The sequence below is a fragment of the Zootoca vivipara genome, chromosome 15 (genome assembly GCF_963506605.1).
Source record: "Zootoca vivipara chromosome 15, rZooViv1.1, whole genome shotgun sequence".
NCBI classification, from domain to species: domain Eukaryota; kingdom Metazoa; phylum Chordata; class Lepidosauria; order Squamata; family Lacertidae; genus Zootoca; species Zootoca vivipara.
Window position 1 is genome coordinate 44,078,579 of NC_083290.1, and position 20,493 is coordinate 44,099,071.

At 41.6% G+C, this 20,493-nt stretch overlaps 1 protein-coding gene across 1 annotated transcript in view; it reads right to left on the bottom strand.

Annotated features, from left to right (window-relative positions):
• The window catches only part of PIWIL2 (piwi like RNA-mediated gene silencing 2), a 54,313-nt gene that overhangs the window by 25,263 nt on the left and 8,557 nt on the right, over positions 1–20,493 (bottom strand). The window contains exons 3-12 of the mRNA XM_035140125.2: positions 20,301–20,379; positions 19,452–19,575; positions 17,315–17,494; positions 16,130–16,240; positions 15,195–15,312; positions 10,753–10,877; positions 8,785–8,865; positions 6,222–6,335; positions 364–552; positions 78–162 (exon numbers count right to left, since the gene is read on the bottom strand). Coding sequence (XP_034996016.2) covers positions 78–162; positions 364–552; positions 6,222–6,335; positions 8,785–8,865; positions 10,753–10,877; positions 15,195–15,312; positions 16,130–16,240; positions 17,315–17,494; positions 19,452–19,575; positions 20,301–20,379 — 1,206 coding nt within the window. The remainder of the gene's footprint in view (positions 1–77; positions 163–363; positions 553–6,221; positions 6,336–8,784; positions 8,866–10,752; positions 10,878–15,194; positions 15,313–16,129; positions 16,241–17,314; positions 17,495–19,451; positions 19,576–20,300; positions 20,380–20,493) is intronic.

The window sequence follows — 20,493 nt, forward strand, 5'->3', positions numbered from 1 at the left end:
AGAACTGCAGACAGAAAACTTTGTTGTCCCATGACATTGGCACTTGAACTGCCATTAGTGCAAGGTCAACAACTCACCTTCCCTGAAGGATTCTTTCTTTCATTGGGTCTGTGAATCAGAAGTGGCTGGTCGACTTCTCTGATGGTTATCCCATAGTTTTTACTGGAAGAGGAATATTATGCAGATTATAGAGCAATAGGTTCATTTGAAGCTACCAAATGCAAGTTACAAAAATAACAAGCGAAAAATAATTGTCATTAAGCCAGAGGAAAGCAACACATATAACATGAAGATAACAGATGTTTTAACCGTAAGTACTTCTTTTCCTGCTAACACTTCAAGTGTTTAAGCAGCACCTCTTACCTGTAATAGTCTATGAAGGTGATCTCCTTTCCATCAGACATGGTAAAACTGTCCTTTGGCGTCTTGTTCCAGTCAATGTCATCAATACGGTAAGTGTTGTTGTTGTAACGGGTAATTATAATGTTGCCAATTAGCTGCTTTGTACACTCATCTTGGAAGTTCTCTCGACTCTGTAGGTAAATTGCATGCCTTTGGGAAAAGGAATGCACTTTGAGCTGACGTATCTAGAGCTGGTGAAGAACTGCAGCTGGAAGTATGGTAAGCCCGCAACTTATGTAAAGGTTGCTGTCACGGCGGTTGCTGGCTACCCTTGAGCAACGACACTCCAAACCATCTTGGCTTTAATGCTTTTATTGTGAAAGCTATTTACAATGCAAGAGCTTCATGAAAACATATCTACTCAGTGCTATCAGATTCTCCCAATGGCACTTTTCGGCTCCTCCCCCAGCAGAGTAGTTTGGGGACCCCAAATCTCCTCCCCATGCCTCAGTTCCGGGGTGAATTTGAAAGGACGCCCCTCTGCTGTTTCCCCGCTGGAACTTTCTGCTGACCCCTCCTTCCTCGCTGATATCACAGGCTGCAGGAAGGGCTCTTGTATGCTGCCTGAGCCCTGGCCCCCTCCTCTCACTTCCTCCTTCCTTTCTCCTTTCCTTCCGCTGCTGTCTGAGCCGTTAGAGGAGCTGGATTTGATGGGGGGGTGGCTGCTTCCTGTAAGCCCACCCCCTTACAGTTATGTTCCGGGGATTGCACCTAAAGCCAAAGTGATTTTCCCCAGAACCCCGCACCCTTTCCATTAAAAATTTGTTTGTGCCACTCATGTAAAGCTGAATGTGCACATTAAATGTGCGTAAATTGTGAGCCTACTGTACTGAGCCTGAATCTCACTTCTATCACAAACTTGTGAGGTAGCCTTCGTCAAGCTACTGTATTCTCTCTTGAGTCCCCCCAAGTGCATTATGAGACCATAATGATAACTTACCTTACAGTTTACAACTGGATAAGGTTTACAACTGGATAACACATGTGAAGCTGTTTGAAAATTTGAAACTGCTATGAACAAGTATAATTATTAGATGAGAACTGTATATATTTTACAGACGTGACTGAAACCACTTCCTTATAGTAGCAAAGTATACTCCCAGATCCTGCCAACCTAGCAGTTCGAAAGCACGTCAAAGTGCAAGTAGATAAATAGGTACTGCTACAGCAGGAAGGTAAACAGCGTTTCCGTGTGCTGCTCTGGTTTGCCAGAAGTGGCTTTGTCATGCCAATAACGCAAGATGAGTGCTGCAACCCCAGAGTCGGTCACGACTGGACCTAATGGTCAGGGGTCCCTTTACCTACAGTGAGGGGGGAAAGTATTTGATCCCCTGCTAAATTTGCCTATTTGCCCTCTGACGAAGAAATGAACAGTCCATAATTTTAATGGTAGGTTTATTGTAGCTGTGAGAGGCAGACTAACAACTGGAAAAACCCCAAAAACCAAGAAGACAAAAGTCAGAAATTGATGTGCATTATAATGAGTGAAATAAGTATTTGATCCCCTATCAACCAGCCAGATGTCAGGCTACCTGGTATCTTCACTGTATGTAACGAGCTGAGATTAGAAGCACCTGCTGTAAGGGAGAGGTCTTACCTGTAATCCCAGCTCGTTACAGTACCTGTACAAAAGACACCTGTCGACAGAAGCAATCAATCCAACAGATTCCAAAGTAGCCACCATGGCCAAGACCAAAGAGCTGTCCAAGGATGTCAGGGACAAAATTGTAGACCTGCACAAGGCTGGACTGGGCTACAAGACTATTGCCAAGAAGCTTGGTGAGAAGGTGACAACAGTTGGTGCAGTAATTCGCAAATGGAAGAAACACAAAATAACTGTCAACCTCCCTTGGTCTGGGGCTCCATGAAAGATCTCATCTTGTGGAGTTGCAATGATCATGAGAATGGTGATGAAGCAGCCCAGAACTACACGGGGGGAACGTGTCAATGATCTCAGGGCAGCTGGGACCATAGTCACCATGAAAACAGTTGGCAACACACGCCATGAAGGACTGAGATCTTGCAGAGCTCACAAGGTCCCCTTGCTCAAGGCAGCACATGTCCAGGCCTGTCTGCAGTTTGCCAATGGACATCTAAATCAGTGTTTCCCAACCTTGTGCCTCCAGCTGTTTTTGGACTACAACTCCCATCATCCCTAGCTAGCAAGACCAGTGGTCAGGAATGATGGGAATTGTAGTCCGAAAACAGCTGGAGGCACAAGGTTGGGAAACACTGATCTAAATGACCCAGAGGAGAACTGGGTGAAAGTGTTATGGTCAGATGAGACCAAAATTGAGCTCTTTGGCATCAACTCAACTGGCTGTGTTTGGAGGCGGAGGAATGCTGCCTACAACCCCAAGAAAACCATCCCCACCGTCAAACATGGAGGGGGACACATTATGCTTTGGGGGTGTTTTTCTGCTAAGGGGACAGGACACCTTCACTGCATCGAAGGGACAATGGACGGGACCATGTATCGTCAAATCTTGGGTGAGCACCTCCTTCCCTCAGCCAGGGCATTGAAAATGGGTTGAGGATGTGTATTCCAGCATGACAATGACCCCAAACACACAGCCAAGGCAGCAAAGGAGTGGCTCAAGAAGAAGCACATTAAGGACTTCCGGCTGATCGTGCAGCAATGGCGGGCACCGTTCTCCTCACCTGAGGAGAACGTGGGGCCTCCGAGGCAAGGGGGGGGACTGCTTCAGCACAGCAGCCCCCCAGAAGAAACCCCGAATTGAGCATTTCGGGGGCGTGGATCCGGCAGACACCAGAAGCGAGCTCCCCCCTCCCTCGGCTAGCCTATTTTTGGGTGGCGAGAGAGCAGGGGGTCTTGAGCTAACGCGGTGCAACGGAGCATAGCTATCTTGGAGGCACGAAGCTGCGATCCTGTCAGGCAACAGTGATCGGTTCTTCCTCAAATTGAAAAAAATTGAAGACATTGGACACTGTGAGTAAAAGGAGAAATTTAATTTGTTTGGAGAATTTGGACTGAATTGGCCACGGGAGGAGATTTAACCAGGAAGTTGATCTCCCCCCATTGAGAGGACCGTAATGCAGTTAACTTGCCTTTAGCCAGAAAAGTGAAAGGAACCTATTAATTATCGAGGACTGGACTCAATACCTTTCCCCAAGGCAGGGTAAAGGGGAGAAGGATTAAATTTATTAAAAATCCTGCAAAATTATTTTAATTGGGATCGGGGGAAATCCCCTTGGAAACTGAAGTCGGGTCCCGGGAGGAAGCAGCGAGCCACCATTATGAAATAATTGAAAGGAATTTGTTTATCTCTTTGAGACTGAGAACTATCAATTGTGAAGAGAGTGCAAAATATAAGGCTGTGTATAAGAAGTTTGACAATTGCTCTTTTCATAAATGGACACAAGAATTTTAAGACATGAAGAAATAAAAAATGAGACTATAGCCAGTTTTGATATAAACTTGGGTTTTTGATGTTTTGGGAAATATAATCTGTACCACTTCCTGCTCTGCCCTGTTCCCATGAAATCTGAGAGGAACAGGATGCCTGAAGCCATAACATCAGATGATGGCCTGGACTTTCAGAATGAACTTTTGGAACCGCTTTTGGACTTGAGAAATGAATTGCAGCAAAGTAATATATTGCTGCGTGAAAGTAATGCACAGTTGTCTGAATGGCATGAAAGGAATCAGAATTGTCAGGACAGAGAAAAGGGATTATTTCCAACAGAGAGTGAAGTCAAGCAAGAATAACCATCAGTCTTGGACAGTGTAATTCAGGCATCCCCAAACTGCAGCCCTCCAGATGTTTTGGCCTACAACTTCCATGATCCCTAGCTAAGAGGACCAGTGGTCAGGGATGATGGGAATTGTAGTCCAAAACATCTGGAGGGCCGAAGTTTGGGGATGCCTGGTGTAACTGAATTTTTTAAAAAGGAGGAAGATACATGGAACATTGTTCCTCCAGTGAGAGGGGGGGAACAGAACACCTGTTTGATCCAAAGAGTCCCCAAAGAAGAACCAGCATGGAATAATGTCCTCCCAGTGAGAGAGGGAGGGCAGGACCCATGCTGGGGACAGAATCCAAAGGGGGGGAAAACTGAGAAAGGACTGGAAAATGGAATTGGGAGGCATCAGGGGAGGATTGAGGAAGAATGATGGTTAGGCTGGGTCAGGGTGGGAGTGGGGTGAGGGTGAGGGGTAATAATGGATGCAACTTTTTTGACTGATTTAGATGGTCCGAAACTGGAATGATTTATGGAACTCGCTGAAGAATCTGGGAGATCCTGAGTTCAAGGGAAGGGGGGGTTAAATTTGTTATAATGTGTTTAAATGTTAGTATGGTAAAAGAATTAATATTTAAATTCATGGAAAGTTCTTGGTAAAATTTCAAGGTGAAGCGGAGAAATAGAAGATAGAAGAAAGGGGATTTTTTTTATCTGGATAAATTGATTAATTATTGGTGAAAAATAGATATTTTTAGAATAGAATATTTGAGTGTTAATGATAAAATGTGTTAGATTAATTTAAGATGTAAGATGAAAACTGCTTAACTGGAATTTTAAAATGGACCCTGTGAGGGGGAATTGAGGAAGTCAACAATGTTAAGTAAACAATATTAGATTCGGGATGCTTTTCTTTTTATATGTTCTTCTTTGTTCTTGTTTTTGTGCTCTTTTTTCTTGTTTGAGTTTCTGTTTATTTGTTTTTTATGATTATGTATCTGGAAAGCGAATAAAAATTATTTTTTAAAAAAGAAAAAAAGAAGCAGCACATTAAGGTCCTGGAGTGGCCTAGCCAGTCTCCAGATCTTAATCCCATCAAAAATCTGTGGAGGGAGCTGAAGGTTCGAGTAGCTACACATCAGCCTCGAAATCTTATTGACTTGGAGAGGATCTGCAAAGAGTAGACAAAATACCTCCTGAGATGTGTGGAAACCTGGTAGCCACCTACAAAACGTCTGACCTCTGTAATTGCCAACAAGGGTTTTGCCACCAAGAACTAAGTCATCTTTTGCAAAGGGATCAAATACTTATTTCACTCATTAGAATGTACATCAATCTCTGAATTTTGTCTTTTGGGTTTCTGGGGTTTTTCCAGTTGTTATTCTGTCTCTCACAGCTACAATAAACCTACCATTAAAATTATGGACTGGTCATTTCTTCATCAGAGGGCAAATGGGCAAATTTAGCAGGGGATCAAATACTTTCCCCCCTCACTGTATATTCCTACTATGATGTTCTTATGCATTTGTAATAATCAACCTCTCCAAAGAGGTTTGTTGCAGATACATAATCTCATGCATACATTATCTCACAGATACGAGTAGGAATGTTTGGTGTGACACCTGAAATGGAATTCTTGATTGGAGGAGAGCCTATTTATGTATAGCTTATATGCATGTAGGTGAGAAAGCAGCATAGTAGGTCTAGAATCCAGCTCCTGGCAGCTGCATTCGACATCTCACCTTACACTACTGGCCGGCAGATTACAATGCATTACACTTACATATGTATGCAAGTGTAATGCATTGAGTTTTTATTATGTTAAGAATTGTTGTCATTGTATGAGGCTTGTATTGAATGAGGTTCTTATAAGCATGTTATATATAGAGTCCCTTTTTGGGCTGACCAGAATAAGATTCATGAAACAGAGACTGAAATCTGGTTATCTCACTGTCCTAGTTCCATTGGGACCAAACCAGTGCAAGTATACACAGTGAGAGTTTCTCTCATGGACTTATTTCAGGAATATTTTGACTGCTTGGCTTTGAGATACTGAGTAGCCCAATTTTATGCAATGCTTCCCAATATTCAAAATGTCATTCAGAGTTCTAACTCACATGAAATCCAGGACAGAATCATTCCGAATAACCTTGTGTACAACATCAGCTAACAGGAATAGTCCCCCGTCTGTTCTCCGGATACTGGCTGCATAGCCAGGCCATATCTGCAATCTTTAGGGAAATAAATTTTACACAAAACAGGACGCTCATTTGTAAAGTTCAATTTCAGCTATGACATTAGCATTTGTATCAGAAATGCACTAAAAGTACTGTATACAAGACCAAAGTACTAGATACAGGTAGGTAGCCGTGTTGGTCTGACGTAGTCAAAACAAAAATAAATAAATAAATAAATAAATAAATATCCATCCAGTAGCCAAAGGCCAAAAGTAGTAAGCAGAACGTATTGTAAAAAATCCAATGTCAGCCAGTATTGCTACTTTTACAGATAGTTGCTAGCAATAGTGCAATATTTGGCGTTGCATGCCACCCCAATCTTCTAGTGGTGCGAGATTCCGGTGGTTCTAGGCACTTACCATGTTTCCTTTAGGAAATAAGGCACAGTGAAGACACTGTTATCTTTATGAAATATGGTATTTACAGATATACAACCTGATCCTGCAACTGAGGGGTTCACAAATTGCTTTTCCCATAGCTGGAGCTTTGGATTCAAACAGAAATCTAACGTTGCAAGCTCTCTCTCTCTCTAGCTTGCTGCTTTACCTCTAGGTAACATCACCGCAAGCTCCGCTCTCAATTCTGGCTTTTTCTGTTGAGGGAGGAGGCTCCACCCATTTGCTGTCTCAAACTGAGCCCCTTAATCCCTCATCACCACACCAGGAATTTAGCATGGCTATTTCCCAGAATCAGAATGCTTGAAAGCTTTTAACACTTACTGGATACAGGGATGATGATGATGATGATTCCCCAGCCACTCTGGGTGGCTTCAAGCACATATAAAAACATAATAAATCATAAAACATTTAAAAAACTCCCTGATACAGGGCTGCCTTGAGTTGTCTTCTAAAAGTTGTGTAGTTGTTTATCTCCTTGACATCTGATGGGAGGGCGTTCCACGAGGGGGGGGGACACTGCCGATGAGGCAGTGATTAGAGGGGTCTGACACAAACACACATGTGTAATAATAGTCTTGCATCCAATGCAGTGCTAAGTAACTATCCTATCAATACAAGGATTTTTGACTATACAATGGGACATTTCCCACTCACTTATTTCCACATGCACTTTCTCAAAATCTGCTCCTGACAGTTGAGGAGAATCCCAAAAAAGATTTAGGGAGCATAGCACGGAGGAAAGAAAGGAACATCTCATTGTTTTAAGTATAAATCCTTGTGCTGATGGGATGGTTACTTAGAGCTGCACTGGATACCCACATCAATGCCACTGAAAAGAAACAACCTTTGAGGTTTCGACAATATTTTGTCCAATAATCTTCACCATCTCTTTAACAATACTGTCACAGAATAAGGCCAAAGGGCATTCCACCACAAATGTACTTTTTGCTTGTAAACTTTTCTGCAAATGTGTGGCTAAGAAACCTTGTAAGAACAGTAGAAAGGCCTGCAGCACTGCTCTGGCTGCCAATTAGTTTCTGGGCCCAATTCAAGGTGCTGGTGTTGACCTTTATATCCTTACACGGCTCAAGACCTCAAGGACTGCCTCTCTCCATACAAACCGGCCCAGACCCTGAGCTTGCCATCTGATGCCCTTCTCATGTACCTCCTTCCAGAGAAGTTCGGAAGGAGGCAGCAAGAGAGCGAGCCTTATCTGTCGTGGCTCCCCAACTGTGGAATGCTCTTCCCCAGAGAAGCTTGCTTGGCACTATCATTACATGTCTTTAGGCACCAGGCAAAAACAGTCCTCCTTACCCAGGCCTTTAACCATTAAATAATCTATGGCCTGTTAAAGCTGGGGGGGGGGGGGTTGAGAGTATTATTTCATTAATATGCTGTCTGTTATTATGCTTTTTATCATGTTTTTATTACTAATGCTCCAGAAAATGTGTTAATAAAGGGTGGTATATAAGCATATAATAGTAATAAATAATTATGCTTTAGCATGTAAGACTAAAGTTCCTGAGCAAAGTTAGAGCACAGGAAAAACAGGACTTAGCCAATGCTTCCATACACCTAAGATACCCACTTATGTCTACACCAGTGGAGTAACGCCTTTCATGTTCTCCAAGACCTGACTAGTAAATCTCCAACTTAGATGAAGAAGAATTAGCACTGCAACTGTGTAGCCAAGGCTGCCAGGCAAACTGAAGAGTTCTGCAAAGCTCTATCAACCCCCTGTCCCTTGGAGTGAGGAATGACTTGAACTGGGAGGAGGTTCTCTCCCATAAAAGGAAGGCACTTCAAGTCTGATTTGCATGGCCTTGCCAAACAGGAGGAAACCATCTGAGGATACCTTCCTCCCTTATAGGAAAACAAGGGAGATCTTTTATCCCTAAGGATTACATTAAGTAGCTGGAGGAAGACAAGATAAAAGTTCAGTTCAAATAAACAAACAAACAAATAATAATAATAATTTTCCTATGGCTACTACAAATGATAGGGTGCCCAGGTAAAAAACAGGAAAAACACTTAGGTATACTAACCTATACTGCTGCAGTACAGTAGCACTGGTAGGGTCAAAGAAATTCCTCCCAACAAGTTTCATATCTAAAATTCTCATCACCCTAAAATAGAAAGCCAAGGATGTAAATTGCAAATAAATTATATAAAAAAGGCTGTTGTTGTTGTTGGCATCCATTTATTGCGGGAGACAATGGAATGCACCTCCGGAGGTGAAGTCAAACCACTGCATTAGCAGCATCAAAGTGACCTCCCGGGACACAAGCCTGAGCAGCATGCATGGAGGTCCTGGGCTGCCCAGATGACAAGACCCCCCTCTCTCTCAGCCTCACTTATGGGATCGAAAGGAAGGCAGAGTGAAACGTTTGGCACCAGCTTGGCTGCAGGAGTTGGTGGAAGGAGGCATATAAAGTGCCATCCAACCGTCTTAGGGACTCCATTCCGGATTTGTACAGGGTTTACTCCTTAAGCTTTTCTTCTCCTGAAGATGTCCTGCAAGGCAGTTTAGGATCAGATTTCCTCAACCTTGACCCTCCAGATGTTTTTGGCCTACAACTCCCATGATCCCTAGCTAGCAGGACCAGTGGTCAGAGATGGGAATTGTAATCTCAAAACATCTGGAGGGCCAAGGTAGAGGAAGCCTGCCCTAGATGGGTTACCTTCCCAGATTGACGAGCCTGATCTGCCTGTCACCTCCCTCTACAGTAAAGCAAAAACCGTCTTCTTAACCATTGGACCCACTATTGGTCTCGTCCACTCGATCCGCCAGAGCCTGTCTTCACATGCAGGAGAAGTCCCTAACTCACTGAGGGTTTGAAACCTATCGGCTACCCTCACTTGGTTTAGCCAGTCAGTCGAAGCCACTTCCTGGAGTGTGGTTGCGGTTACATGCTGACAACTTATAGGAGCCACAGGTGAGAACAAAGTACAAGGTGGGGACCAAAGGTGGACAAACTATCCCAGAAGGAGCATGATGTGTCCCCCACCAGGGTACACTTCCCTAATACCCCATGGAAAATATCTGTCATTTAAGACCAGGCTATATTATGTATAAATTCACCTTTGGTTGAATGCTAACATTCTAGTTCTCCAATCCACAACTGAAAATCACAGTTGAAATCAACTTCTTGATCTTTTCTAACAATTAAGACGTTCTTCCTAATCCCAACAGTATATTAAATTAGGAACCTCAAATTCTATTTCTCTATGTTGCCAGGAGAGATTCCACAGAACTGGCCTCTGACCCAGAGTGCTGACAGACTGGGATACTCTGCTGTAAAACATATGGCTGGTTGAACTGTTGACATGTTGCCAGAGTGGACAAGGCATATTAATCATTATTTTAATCACAATAAAAATACTGTTTCAAGTCATTTATTTTAACTTTCTCCCTGGAGAGGTCACTTTAGCACTGCTAACACAGCAAGAACAATGCAGGCAGTAGTAGTTAATAGTTAGATACGCTCAACTTGATTGGCGTAAGTTGCTGTATTGTTTTAATATTCAATTGGGAGCCGCCCAGAGTGGCTGGGGAGACTCAGCCAGATGGGCGGGGTATTATTATTATTATTATTATTATTATTATTATTATTATTATTATTACTACTACTACTACCACTACTACTACTACCAGTGCTGCAGGTTGCCAACGATGGTGGGTGAGATCATTGTGTTTCACTGATTAGCTACCACTACTCATAGGAAAACATGGTCACAGACAACAACAGTTGACAGCATCCAGACTCTGCCAGTCTTGGAAGAGCTGAATGTCCCTCCCTCCCTTGACGAGCTGCTACAGTATTGGTCTCCACAGCCACAGCAGGCCCTGTAACTCTCCAACAGTTTGACTTCACCTCCGAAGGTACACTTTTCCAATTTCATGTACGGATACCATTCAACTACTGTAACAATTACCCATACATAACATTATATTTGCATCAATTCAAGGACTGAAACAATGGTGAGAATTCCTAGCTTAAACAGCCACTTACCTCCTGAAAACAACGTTGTAAAATGGAATGCACAGATCTGAACTAGGCTCCAGGATTTTGGTCATCTGTATAGTTACACTAACCTCCACACCATCTGTTCTTCTCTGACACTTCAGATTTACATCCTACATAAGAAATAAATATATTGATGAGATCATATATACAGATGAGCTCACTAAGTCATGACTTTGTATCTTGTTTGCCAGAAGAGCTTCAAAAGCTTTAAAGAAAATATCCAAATGGCAGCTTTCAGTGCTTCCAAACTGCTTATTAAAAAGTACTTTCAGCAAAAGATGCATGATGTGGCAATCTTAAGTTACGTCTCAACCACAGCCCTTCTCTTGCTTTGCTCTTCAAAACAGCTTATTTCCATGCTGCTCTAAATGAATGCAAAGTAAAGGCAGGCATATTAAACCAACTGCCATTTAAAATTATGTCCCATGTAACTATTAAATAGTGGGTAGACGACACAGTGATTCTTCAAGAAGCTCTTTATTCGGAAGCCAGAACAGAACTGAACCGCATTGTCGAGCTGGCCTGCTTTTATAGAGGCTGGCTCAAACAATGTATCAAACGTAATTCAAAGTTCCCTCCTAAAGTAACTGTCAAGGTCCTGAGGGAAAACTATATACTGTACTAATACCAGTACATAACAGTAACCATCTTTTGAAGAGACACATTACTTTGCTTCATCTTTTGCACTGTCTTCCCAATGTCTGCATGGACTGTGCAGAGGCCACCATGGTACGTTAGTGTCTCTAATGCAGTACTTTTACAAAATCCAGAAGGAGCTAAATCAGGTCATTCCCTCTCGTACATCCAGGGACGTATCAGAGGTAAATCTGGAGTGTACCTTTTATTATTTTCAGATTCAAAATCCTGAAAAGCTTCCAGAAAACTCGCTGCCAACATCTGAGAAGCCAGTGGCAAACTAAAGTTAGATATATATTTTTTTAAAAAGAACTGCATCTGAAAATGTACATTGCCAAATTTCCTTCTACCTAATTTCACTGCCTTCTTTTAAAAAAATCCCTACATTTTCCAGCAAAATAGCCCATATGTTATTGCAAAGTTACCTACAAAATTCTCAAAAAAATATCTGAAAGCCCACTCAGAAAGCATGCAGTGCCTCACATATACCAGTTGTACAAAGTAGCACAGAAAACTGTCATTATTTATAATGAGTCAGACCATTGGTCCCATCTGCCTCAGTACTATCTACAGCGACTGGCAGCAGCTCTCCAGGGTTTCAGACAGGGCTGTCTCCCAGTCCTACCTGGAGATTCCAGAGATAAATCCCAGGATTTGCATGCAGCTTGCATGCAGAACAGCTGCTCTGCCATTGAACCCCTTTTCCCATTAGACACACGTTACCTGCCAAGCCTTTATCTGGCTTATCCAAACACTGCTAAGGTACCAATACATAACATGAGTAAAGATTTGATAACAATTATAAAATTGGACATAATACTATTACTGCCAACATATGAATACAGTACATTTTGCCACTTCTAAAATTATGATCAGCAAACACTGCACATCTCCAAAGTAATATCTACAATTCATGATACATGACATTTTGCTTTTTTTGCTGTTTTTATATTTGCACCAGCATGTTCTAGATGCTTCCTCAAATTCACTAAATCTTGGGTGCCCAATGAGGCCTGGTCCTATTACAATGCTCTACAAGTAAAGTTTGACCCAATTGTGGAAGATGCTAAATCCCTTTAAAATGATGAGTCTTCATCCCTGTTATCATGCCACTTTTCAAAGCTACTGGCTTCATCTTGCAGCATGCCAATATGCAAAACCATGTTTTGTTTTAATAAACTTTAATAAACAAGAAAATATCTTAAAATACACACAAAACTGTACAAACATTCTATGAGAAAAAAGAACTTAATTACATATAGAATAAAAAATAGTAAAAGAAAAGAAACTTCCAACTAAACCCATTGTACTATTTTGCATTCAAAAATTTTAACAGTTTCTTATATCACAAGACTCATTCGATATTTGCCAGGAAACATTATCACAGAACCCTTTGAGATATTCCTTAATTATTATCCATTCCTTATTAACATCTTGTGTCGAGTTTCCTCTTACTGTCCCAGTTCTCCTTGCCAGCTGTAAATACTCTATTAATTTGGCTTGCTATTCAATCTTTGAAGGGATGGTATCTCTTTTCCAATTTCTTGCTATTAGAATCCTTGCTGCAGTTAAACACCTGAATAATGATCTAATTTTATACATGATTTCTGATGTCACGCGTCCTAATAAAAATGCTGCGGGTCTTTTAGTGAATGAGATTTTAAACATTTTCTTTAACTCATTATAGACGGGGTCCCAGAAACCTTTAATCTTTTTGCAATTCCACCACATATGCATGTATGTTCCAATTCCTTTCTTGCATCTCCAACATAACTCTGACCTGTTCTTATACATTTTGGCTAACTTTGCTGGTGTCAAGTGCCATCTATATAATATTTGCATGAGATTTTCTCTTAAGTTGAAACAGACTAAATTTAATACCCATTCTCCACACTTTTTCCCATTGATTCATGTAAATATTATATCCTACCGCGTTTCTCCAAAAATAAGACACCGTCTTATATTTATTTTTCCTTAAAAAACACACGGTGGCTTATTTTCAGGGGATGTCTTATTTTTTTTATTAAGTATGGTACTAGTATGGTGTCACTAGTATGGTGTCACCACTAAGTATGGTATCACTGTGGCTTATTTTCGGGTTATGGCTTATTTTCGGAGAAACGCGGTAGATCAGGCATCCCCAAACTGTGGCCCTCCAGATGTTTTGGCCTACAACTCCCATGATCCCTAGCTAAGAGGACCAGTGGTCAGGGATGATGGTAATTGTAGTCCAAAACATCTGGAGGGCCAAAGTTTGGGGATGCCTGTCCTAGATCCTGGGCCCAGCGTACCGTATCATAGATCCTTTCACCTCCTCCTCCTTTAGTTCCCAATTTAAAAGGAGGTTATACATCTTTGTGATATATTTATTCTTAGCTTGGAGAAGTTCTTTTTCGAATTTAGAGGTCTCATTGGCAAATCCTTTTTTTCGTTTCCCAAAACCATGTTTTAGGGGACATAGGTGTCTTAAGCCAACTGAAATCAAAGGTTATATCAAAGGGGGAGAGAAAAAAAAAGACATTCCCCTGCGCTACCAGGCTGCTTCCTGGGGAGGGGGGAGCCATCCTGCTCTGCCGGCGGCCTCCCCTCACTTACCCCTTATTTCTGACTGCTCAGGGGAGGCTTTGGGGTAGCAGGTAGGGTGTGAGCCATTGCCCCGTGCTACAGGGCTGCTCTTGGGGCAGCCTTCCCTTTTGCCCCCCCCGGCAGCTCCTGGGCTGCTCGGGGGGGGGGGAGCTGTGCTGTTTTGCCAGTGGCCTTCCCTTCCTCCTTTCCGACAGCTCTGGGGAGGCCTGGGAGCGGCAGGCAGGCTGCAAGCCATTGCCCCACGCTCCCAGGCTGCTCTTGTGAGCAGCCTGGAGCGCGGCTTACAGCCTGCCCGCTGCTCCCAAGCCTCCCTGAAGGAGTCAGGGGAAGGGGAAGATCACAAAAATAAGCCACACTAACTTTTCACTGTCAGAATTGGGGAGGGGGAGAGTGTGGCTTATTTTTGGGCCAATAAGGTATTTTTAAGTATTGAGTACAAAATATCTGACATTAAAAAATCCTGATAGGTTTAATGCTAAAGATGGTTACTAAAAATATAAAAATCTGATTATCATTACTCAAGATCAGGCACCCCCAAACTTCGGCCCTCCAGATGTTTTGGACTACAATTCCCATCTTTGGCCCTGCAGATGTTTTGGACTACAATTCCCATCTTCCCCGACCACTGGTCCTGTTAGCTAGGGATTATGGGAGTTGTAGGCCAAAACATCTGGAGGGCCGCAGTTTGGGGATGCCTGCTCAAGATGGCAACCATACCAAGTAAAAAAATCTAGCCTTGCTTCATTTTGAAAAAGTGGTCTAGTCCTTAAGTGTATTTTAGTTTCACTGCATGTATTTTAGTTCAAGTAGTAGTTCAAGTACCATTCACCACTAAACTGATAGTTGGCTTGAAAGATGCAGAAGGTGCTCTGAAAAGTAAAAGTGCCAGCCAGTCCACTGTTCGAGACAACTTATACAAAATCCTTTCTGTAGGTTTTACCTGTGAGCTACATCCCTAGCGTACACCCAAGTACTCCCCCCAGCATCTTTTCATTATAAATCTCATGGAAACACACTGCACCTTAAGCTTAACACTGGTCACACATTTTCTCATTTCTGCATCATACAGCAGCTTCTATATCCTAAGGAAGAGGATTTTTATTGACTATTGTCCCACACAGAAAAACCCACAAAAGAGAAAATGGAAATGTAGGTGGTGGTACATCAGAACATAAAATATCTTTGGCTCCTGTACCAGGCCTTACCTCAGGCAACTTTATTGGCAAGTACAGAATAGAGCCATCAAATGCTGTAACCTCTCCCGTCACCGATTTATGCTCCTTCAACATCCCAAAACGCATACTCTTACATTCTACACTGGGGCTGGAAGACAAGAGTGTAGAAGAGAAACGTGTCACAGTATATGGGGCTCACAAAATTTCCTCACTTGGGAGAGGAATTTGTATTCCCATTCCTCCTGGCCAAGACATTCAAAAACCAGAACTCACAGAATGATCAATCAAGTTTGAAGAACATCTGAACACATGAAAGTCAGTAGAAAAGATTCCAGTAAATTTTAATAAATCATGTACCAGGGGACAACTACCCAATGCCACTGAGATGACAGACACAAGCAAAGCAACAATCTTTACTGTTATGCTATCGAGTGAATTCTTCAGATCAGTAATTTATTTATACACTTCTGTTCCAAGATAGTGTTTGATTTGATTTCAAAAATATTCTGTTACAGAAGGAATAGGTAAAGGTATCCCTGACCATTAGGTCCAGTCGTGACCGACTCTGGGGTTGCGGCGCTCATCTCGCATTATTGGCCAAGGGAGCCGGCGTACAGCTTCCAGGTCATGTGGCCAGCATGACAAAGCCACTTCTGGTGAACCAGAGCAGCACACGGAAATGCCATTTACCTTCCCGCTGTAGTGGTACCTATTTATCTACTTGCACTTTGACGTGCTTTCGAACTGCTAGGTTGGCAGGAGCTGGGACCGAGCAATGGGAGCTCCCCCCGTAGCGGGATTCTAACCACCGGCAAGCCCTAGGCTCAGTGGCATTATAGGCTTATAAAAAGAGGGGGATATGGGGGGGGATATATAGATTCATGGGTACTTCCAAGTATCTTGTCTGTAGACAAACAAAACCAACAATCCTTCAACAGCTCAGAGGGATGGTGAAAAATTACTACCTGAATGTCACATGATATTGGTACACAGCTTCATTTTGACAATGGATTTTTATCAGGTTTAAAGCCAAGGGAACAGGTACTCCTTTTGAGCCTTGCTTCATTAGCGGTTCTCTACAAGGATGAAAGCATACTTGAAATAATTTACATGCTTAATTTAAGAGATATGAGCAGTTCACTTGTTCTGAAACTGACTAGTGATAAAGCAAAATCCTGGTTTGGAGGACAACGTATGCTTACTTTAAGGGGAAAGCAGCTGACATCCTTATCACAGCAGACGGAGAAGTGAATGAGTCCAAGGCTCATGGCAGCTGCTTCCTGCTCATACATATCATGCTACACCAGGGTTTCGTGTAATGTATAAACACGGCCCATATGATAAAATAAGTGTCCACTTGGTAAACATTCATAAGAGCTAAGAAGTAAATTGCATGTTCAATTCAATTTCCCCCCAAGGAACTGTACAGAGGACAGTACACTTGTAACTTATGCAGGAGTTATGTTCCAGGGATCACGCCTAAAGCCAAAATCACGTATGGTCAAAACACACTGGGTTCAATGGTGGGTGGGACTGCCAAAGTCTTTTTTCTCAGATACCAGCCCTCTTTTTGCCCCTTTATTTTTATTTTTCCCAAGCACATAAAGTTAAATGCACATAAATTGTGGGCTTACTGTATTAACAACTGAAATGCTAAAAGCCAGGATGACAGGTAATATTGTTAAGATTTTCATTATTTATTTGACTGATTTAATTTATCATTAAGACAAATGAATATGCAGCACTACACCTAGCAGAGTCTAAACCGGCGGCCCTCCAGATGTTTTGGCCTACAACTCCCATGATCCCTAGCTAACAGGACCAGTGGTCAGGGAAGATGGGAATTGTAGTCTAAAACATCTGGAGGGCCGAAGTTTGGGGATGCCTGGTCTAAACTGAAGATAGAACACAATAAAAGAGGTTCTGCAGCCAACACAAGAAACAAACTTTGATATCTTCTGCATAAAACTCAGTTGTTCTGAAGTGAGAGACATACATCTGTAGACAAACATTTAGACCCTGCATTTCCAGCAAGAACTTTAAAGGCCCCCAGTAGCAGATTGATGATTGAAGAGGGAGGGGAGGTAGACAAGGAAGATTCTATTGGTATGATCAGCCATCATACATTTTTAGTATCAGCTTTCACTTACTTTTTCTCCATAAGCTTCTTAGAAACTTCTGAAGAAATCTCTGATCTAGGAGGTTCTATTGGTGCTTTCTGCACAACTCCTGCACTTACAGCAGATGGGTCTCCACAGGCCCTGCCAAGTCCCAAACCTGCTCTTCCAAGACCAACAAAAGGAATTTCACTTTCCACAAGACCAGGTACCCTGAATAAACGTAAAAGAGAATAAAACAAAATACAAAGCACAATATGATTTCCTTATCAGCTTTCAAACAGCATGCAAGATGGCTTTAAAGTAAAGCTCAGAGTCCAACATATTTTACAATGGAAACCCCCCGACTCAACACCAGTGCATTGTTTAGATGCAGAAGACTTGTGTTCCAATTCCCCTCACCCAGAGTTCACTGGACAATTTGGGCAAGTCACACTCAGTCTGGCTACCACACAAAGCTGCTCTATGGACAAATGAGGTAGGAATTGTACAACACATTCTGTACTGAAGTAGAATAGAAATAGTGAGTCTCTAATAATCTGGAATTGTTATACTCCGATTGTCCATTTGTCCCTCAAAGCAGCAGCCTCCAGGGCTACAAGGCTACAGGAAAAAAATATGATTTTCTGGCATGCATGAAGTTTGACAACTAAGCTGTACGGGAACCAAGGTACCACTGTATCTTATTTTTTTTTTCTTCCCCCCCCCACCCTGCTTCCTAAAAAACCTATTATTGATACAAAATATCTTTTACTTATGGTTACTAATCTAAGCAATACTACATCATTTCATTTTTGTAATAATTGTAATTATGACACATACACGCCGACACAACTTGTTAATTTATTCAGAAATGTCAGAGTGTTTATTGTTTTTTATTTTTATGTAAGTGTTGCAGTTATATGCTCTAACGTAAATATATACGATATCTCAATGCAACTATGTTAAACAGTTTAAAGATGAAAGTGAATAAAAACTATGTTACAAAAAAGCAGTATGATTTATGATCAATGGTTCTCATAATAAAATCTGTGACATTTCACCACATCTATATAAAAGAGGCACTGATCAGATCCACAGCATCTTTCAACTGAAACTAATGAAAGAAACTAACGGCTTTGAAGTTTTACTTGAAAACTAATACCTAGATCATTGAGCTCATTTCACTTGAGCCTGAAAGATATACAAATCTAATGGATCATCACTGAATAATTACTGGCTGACTAAATGAAGCATGTCATTTTTGCCCAAGGTAGGCATTTCTGGTATCAAGTGGCATTTCTGGTATCATGTATACCTTTTAGAAACACATTTGTAGTGGACATCTTAAAAAGCTAAAAAATATTGGATACACGTACATAGATATGGAGAATTTTGAAATTTACTTTGAACTGAAATCAGAACTCTTCCTGCTCGGACTTATGGGTGTACAATTAAAAAAGGACTATGGAATTTGTTTCAATATATGATTACAGCAGCGAGACTATTTATACGCACTAAGATTCATCATTACCAACAATGCTTATTAAAATTAATGGACTTAGCCGAGATGGCAAAACTGACATGTTTCATCAGAGGAAAGTCCTTGTTAACATGTACCAAAGACTGGAAATATGAAATAATGACCTTAGGATCTGGGGACTGAAAATAAAGTTTGTTTATAGAAAATTGTTTTGTTAGGTGTTATATTGGAGTGGATGAAGTGATTATTGTTTATAAGTAGCAGTAGATTTTCTATTTCCTCTTGAAAGCCTTTTTCTATCTGTTTTTTCTTGTCTCCATCTCTCTATCTCTCTCTTTTTTCTTTTGCATCATGTTTTAATCTTACTTAGATTAAAGGTGGACAAAAAAACCTGATATTAAGTTTTGTATTTCTTTTTATAAACTAAAATTTGTAAAATTTAAACTTTATAATATTTACTTAAAATAAATAAATAAAGGCACATTTGTTCACCAACATTTGCTGTTGCTTTCAGTGCTGATTGTTCTATTGATTTCTTTTCTGCTGTGGACTTTTATTGCAATTTTGTGTTTTAATGTACCATAAGTTTGGATATGTGTGTGCACAGATGTGTATGCCTCTGTACCACCCTAAGATTTTTATAATGAAGCGGGGTATATAAATAATTTTAATAAATTACTATATTCACGTCAGGATCACTTTACTCACCTGCCACGTCCCAGAAGCAGCCTTTCCACCTTGCTGTCTCCAGCTGGCCCTCCTCTAAACTCTCCATGCTGTGCTGGCAAGTCCACTTTGGGTTTGATATTGATGTTACCCAAAATGCCTCGGCCTAAATAAAGTATTAAAAACAAGATAGAAAAGTTATTCTTGCAGGTTTAGATACTACCCAAGGACAAATATTACTGAAGTATAAGAGAGAACCTCCTATGTGATAAGGCTAACTTACCCAAAGTAGGCTTCAGGGCAGTCTAAAAACCAAGTCCCCAGAACCATTATGAGCTTTGAGGAGAGGTAGGTTGTATGCAGAGACCCCTCTAGTCCCTGGATCCAGCAAATGTTAAAATCTAAGAAAAATTGCTGGAATAGCCAGACTCGCTTCCTGGTGAAGTAATCAGCCATTACGGTAACAAAGGGATCTGTGCCAGATGACAAATGGGTGGGGCTCCCTCCCTCAACTCGCAGTTAGTTAGAAAGTCAAAGGCTGAAGTAGAGAGTTGCGGTTATGTAAGCCAGAAGCTGGAAGCAATGAAGCACGCTGGAAAACCAGAGAGCCAGAGCCATGCCTGATTTCTGCTTGAATCCAAGGTTGTGGCTATGAGAGAAGCAAGGCCTTCTTGGGGAGTTAATGCCATCATAGGCTCAGGTTGTATATTTGTGTAAATAAACCATGTATCATAAAAGAACACACGAACCTTGGGTAAACGCCTGAAACCCCTGGCATCTCACAGTGCTCAGGGATTGGAGTGGCATGCAACATTATTCTTACAGGTGTAGGTACTACCAAAGGACACACAAGTACAAGAAAGAAGCTCTTATGTGATAGGTCTAACTTACCCAAAGCAGGCTTTGGAGCAGTCTCAAAACCAAGTCCCCGGAACATAGATTGCAGAGTTGAGGTAGATGTGGAATGCTCCTAAAATAGAATAGAGGACAGACAGACTCTACCCATTATACCTACTGGTTAAGCATAAGGCCAACTGGAACAACTGCCAATGATAATACACTTGAAAATTTAACTAGAGTTTTG